Consider the following 5,000-nt stretch of genomic DNA (forward strand, 5'->3'; position numbering starts at 1 on the left):
GGTGGTATCTGATATCATCCCTGATAATGATTGCTCCATATTACTGGTAATAATTAATCTCTGATCAGGTAGTGATGAAGGTTGTTCGAATAATTCCACCTGTTTTGATGTGTTTGCTATCTCTTCTGTTGCCTTACACTTCACATCTGCATCAAAAGTAGTACTATCAGATGAAGCTGTGGTCTCTAATTTAACTTTGGAACCCTTGTTTTCATATGAAAGTTGACAGTGATTTCTCTGTTTCTCCAAAGCATTCTGTTTGTCCAACAACCCTTCACTGATTTCCTTGCTTGAAGTTCTTAAATTGAGCTACGTGAAACTCTAACTCAAACATATTTCCCAAAATCTTTTGATAAAACTGATGCCAATTAAATTTTGTCTACATTATCAAGTTGCTCTCACGTGGCTTCTCAACTCTTCATTTGTGCCATATCCAATATCATAGTACTTGCATATATAAATACTGTGAATCTTTTTCTGGTGGTCTCTCAGTGTTAAATCAGTTTAAAAACACTTATGGCAGATGTCACATTCATTGTTAGATTTAGCTTTCTTATGGGCTCACTTATGGATTCTTATCATCATGGGATCTTTAGTCTTGTAAGAACATGTGCCACAATCCAGTTGAAATCTGTGCGAACTCGCATGCAAGTTGTATCTTTGTCTTGTAGAACACCATAACACACGCAGGACATACCTTCCCTCTTGATATTTTTGATTCTGGTCCAGGTGAGTGAGGCAAGAGACTTTCCTCCTCTGAGGAGTGAGGGGAGGCTTGAGATTCAGGGAAGGCCACAGTTTGGGCATCCATGCCTGCAGGCACAATTAAACGTCAGCATAAGGTATCATTATCTCTGCCTCGTGAGGGTTAAAGAACTAAGAAACCTTCCTCTTAAAACTTGTATATCAAAATAACATTCCACTCAGATGACACTCCTGTGAGAGTTTTTCATATGAAGATTTTCAGTCTATATTTTCTGCAGCAGTGCACTTTTTTTTTTTTTTTTTTCTTGAGGTACAATTCAGTTTCAAATAAATACATAGTATTTTCTATATTCAAAATCTTACACCACTTCATCTCACACAATTCAGAAATGTCATAAATATAAAATAATCTAAATAAAATAATGTTTTTATTAAAATATTTAAACATGTACTCATTACAAACCTTAAGGTACTCTTTCGACATATTTCACCTAAAAAAAATATAGACATGGCTTAGTGCACTCATCTTTACTTCTGAGGGTAAGTACTTGACATACTATGTACACACACACACACACACACACACACACACACACACACACACACACACACACACAACTGTACCAGAATATTTACAAATGGTATTGCACTATACAAGTTCTTCTTTTATTTATGTATGAGGTATTAATTGATATAAAGAAACTAGGCAAATCTCAATTAAAATGAATCAAACCCTATTATCTTTGCAGGTCCATTATCATCATCATCAGGTACAAAATCACTAATCTCTTCACTGGGAGGGTACTGTGCACCATAATAATCCCCAATCAAGTCCATCTGGGAACTATCGTCCAAACTAAACATAGAGTCTTCAGCCACTAGGTAACTGGGGTAGGAAAGGGACTCTTGTCCTTGAGAATATTCAGGAGCACTCACTGGGTTGAATCCCACAGGTCCATGACTGGGCTTGGCCTTTAACTTTGGGGAGTTATTTTTATTCTTTTTCTTTGCAGAGTTTTTTGAACTTGATTTGGCAGCCTGAATTTGGGCCTTTAATGCTGCTGTCCAACTGAGGTTCATTTTGGTTTTCTTGCTGTTGGGGGATGAAGCCTTGTGCACAACTTTTTTTACTGTCTTAAGATTTTTCAAGGATGTCTCAGTGGATGAAAAGCTATCATCAATTGAAGTGCTCTCTGGGAGAAGTACTGTATTATTGCTTTCACTCTTCAAACACTTTGTTACTTTTTCATTCACTTTTGTAACCTTTTGAATATTATTATCTTCTTTTTCTAATGGAACATTTGGTTTAGCTTTCTTTAAAGTATCAATACTATCAGAATTTACTATCTTATTACCATCACTTTTCACAGGTGAGGTGGTCTTCTTTTCAACAAGACTCTTTCTTTCAGTGTTCTTTTTCCTGTCATGACTTCTCCTGTGAGGGACATAATCATCCTCATCTTCTGGTTCCTTGTAAGATATAGGCATACATCTGGCTCTTCTTTTTGTTGGGGACATCACTTCACCATCAGATTTACTTTCTTTTTCTTCTTTTATATTCTTCTTTTCCTCTTTATCTTTCTCCCTTTTCTTTTCTTCTTCCTCTTCCTCTTCTTCCCCTTCTTCTTCTCTTTCCTCCTCCTCTTCTTCCTCTTCCTCCTCTTCCTCCTCCTGCCCCTTCTCCTCCTCCTCCTCCTCTTCCTCTTCTTCCTCTCCCTCTTCCTCCTCCTCTTCCTCTTCCTCCTCCTCCTCCTCCTCCTCCTCTTCCTCCTCCTCCTCCTCATCATCATCATCTGTGGGCACTTTAGGATGGTCTGCTTCTCGATGCTTCTCCAGTTCTGACTTCTTGGCAAAAATGTGAATACACTTTTGACACCTGTATGGTTTATTTGTATGAGCACTCTTTTGGTGTTGCTTTAAACGGAGCATTTTGCGGTATTTGGCCTTACAATTTGGTTCAGGGCAATGGTGGACTTTGTGAATAATTACATGCCTATTGTAAGGACCACAACTTCGAAATATCTTACCACAATGCTCACATGCTCTGAATGGGTACAATGTTTCATGTATTTTTTTCATATGGTAGGTCATGGATTTCTCTCTGTTAAAAGTAACATTACACTTTGTGCAGCGGAATAAGGAACCAACTTTTAAGAGGTATGAAGGTTGCTCATTCTTGTCATTTTTTTCTTTTTGAGATTCACTCTTCTCCTTCTGCACAGATCGCTTATCCTTCTCAGTTTCTTCACTAGAATCCTTCTTGGCACCAGATTTTGTTGATGGAGAATTCTTTTTGGTCTGAGTAGTTGTAGCAGTGCTCCTAAGAACCCTTGCAGACTCTCCACCACTCTTATCTGATGAGGACTGCAATTTTTTTTCAGAAATATCACCGCTCTTGCTTGTATTTGCCTTGCTTTGAGATCGTTTTCCTCCTTGAGCTTTTCTTACTATAGTGTGTATTGGCAAGTGGAGCCTAAGCTGATATTCACTGCGACAGACCTTGTTACAAACCCTGCAAGTTAAAGACTTTTCCTTTGCTTTCCGTTCCTTCTCTTTTCTTTCCCTTTCCTTTCGGAGTTCTTCTTCTTCATCTTCAGATTCTTCAGAATCCTCCTCCTCTTCCTCTTCCTCTTCCTCCTCCTCCTCATCTTGCTCCTCCTCCTCTTCTTCCTTGCGAATTTCCTCTTGAGCTTTGACAGCTACTTTTGATCTCGTGGCTCTGCGATGAGCTTCCTTTTGGTGACGTTCAAGCTGAAGAGAACTCCTGAAACTAGAATTGCACTTATCGCAAGATAGCTTCTCTCTTACAACCTCTGATGCAGAGGAAGAGGAGGAAGAGGAAGAAGAGGAGGAGGAAGAAGAGGAAGAGGCATCATCATCATCATCAGTGTCCCCTGTATCACCATTGCCATTATTATCTGAGTCAGAGTCCTTTTCACTTTGGGTATCATCTTCACTCTCTATCTTTCCCTTTGGCTTGTTGCGCGTGACTCTGGCTGGGAGTCTAGTACTGGGGTTAGTTGACAACTCCTTGGATGGTGGTGTCTTACTAGGAGGTTTCACATTCATCACTTTACCACGAGACACAACCTTTGCACTACTTCCTCTTGCACTGCTTCCTCGGCTTGTAGCAACATTGGTCCCTGCATCCTTCACCTTCCCCTTCCCAGTGCTCACAGGAACACTTTTTACTGACACTTGTTTGCAATGGTCATTATCTTTCCTTGACTTCTTCACTTCAACTTTTAATCTTTCTCGTTCAGCTTTTCTTTTCTTTGTCTCTTCTTCCTTTGCTTTTCTCTCACTTAATTCTTTTTCTTTCTTTTCTTTTTCAAGTTTTTCTTTCAGTTCTTTTTCAAACCTTTCTTTTTTTTCCCTATCTTCCTTTTCTCTTCTTTCCCTTTCCTCTCTTTCCTTCTTTTCTTTCTTTTCTCTTTCCTCTTTTTCAGCTTTCTCCTTAAGTACCCTATTTTTCTCATTAACTTGTCTTTCTTCAGAATCCCTCTCCATATCCACTATGTTACATTTTTGGTCATTGTCATCATCACTTTCCATAAGTTCATGTTTTAATCTTTCATGGTTTGTTAAATGGTGCTGTAATTTGAATGACTCTCCACACTTTTTACAATGAAAATGAGGTTGGTCTTTGTGATTTTTCAATATATGAAACCTCATACCATACTTGTTCTTTATCTTAATTTTTTCTTTACATATAGGACATTCTTGCATGCCTTTGTGTTTATGTTTGATGTGAGCAAGAAGGGATGCTCTTTTTCTAAATACAAGAGGACAAAAATCACATGGCAGCTTAATCAAAAACCTTTTGTTAGCTGATTCAGTTTTTGGGTTAACTTTACCATTTTCGCACTTAATTACTTGTGAACGTGAGCCTCCCGAATTATTCTCTTGTGTAGCCTTTTCAGCTGGCTTTCCTGAAGCTTTCTTTGCCTCACCATGGGATGACACATCCCATTTTGATGAATCTCCACTCTGTTTAGCAGATTTTTTACAATCATTTTTGTTAAAAAGATTGACAGACTTAGTAAGTCTGAGGAGTGAGGACAGGAACAAGTGTGGTGGAGTAGGAGGCCTGTACTTGATGGGCTCAGGATGTCGCCCCCCAAGTGGGCGGATCTTACAATGGCCTCCTCTTGGAGCGTAGGGAGGAAATCCCCTTCGACTGGCCAAAGGAGGGCGACCCCTCTTCCGCCCCCTGGGTGGTGGTGGTGGCAGAGCTGGGAGCAGGGCAGGGTAATGGGAGGGTGGGGCAGCCCTCTTCTGTAGCAGGAGCCCAG

At 39.7% G+C, this 5,000-nt stretch overlaps 1 protein-coding gene across 6 annotated transcripts in view; it reads right to left on the reverse strand.

Annotated features, from left to right (window-relative positions):
* LOC123503369 (zinc finger protein Xfin-like) overlaps positions 1–5,000 on the reverse strand; it is a 53,617-nt gene that overhangs the window by 16,427 nt on the left and 32,190 nt on the right. Inside the window, exon 4 of one of the 6 annotated variants that reach the window (XM_045253068.1) lies at positions 698–813. The exons of 4 other annotated variants lie outside the window; for them this stretch is intronic. In XM_045253068.1, the coding sequence (XP_045109003.1) occupies positions 698–813 (116 nt within the window). Of the gene's footprint in view, positions 814–5,000 lie in introns of all 6 variants that reach the window. One more of the 6 variants, XM_045253065.1, reaches the window with a different exon arrangement.

Source organism: Portunus trituberculatus, chromosome 14 (genome assembly GCF_017591435.1).
Source record: "Portunus trituberculatus isolate SZX2019 chromosome 14, ASM1759143v1, whole genome shotgun sequence".
Lineage (NCBI taxonomy): Eukaryota > Metazoa > Arthropoda > Malacostraca > Decapoda > Portunidae > Portunus > Portunus trituberculatus.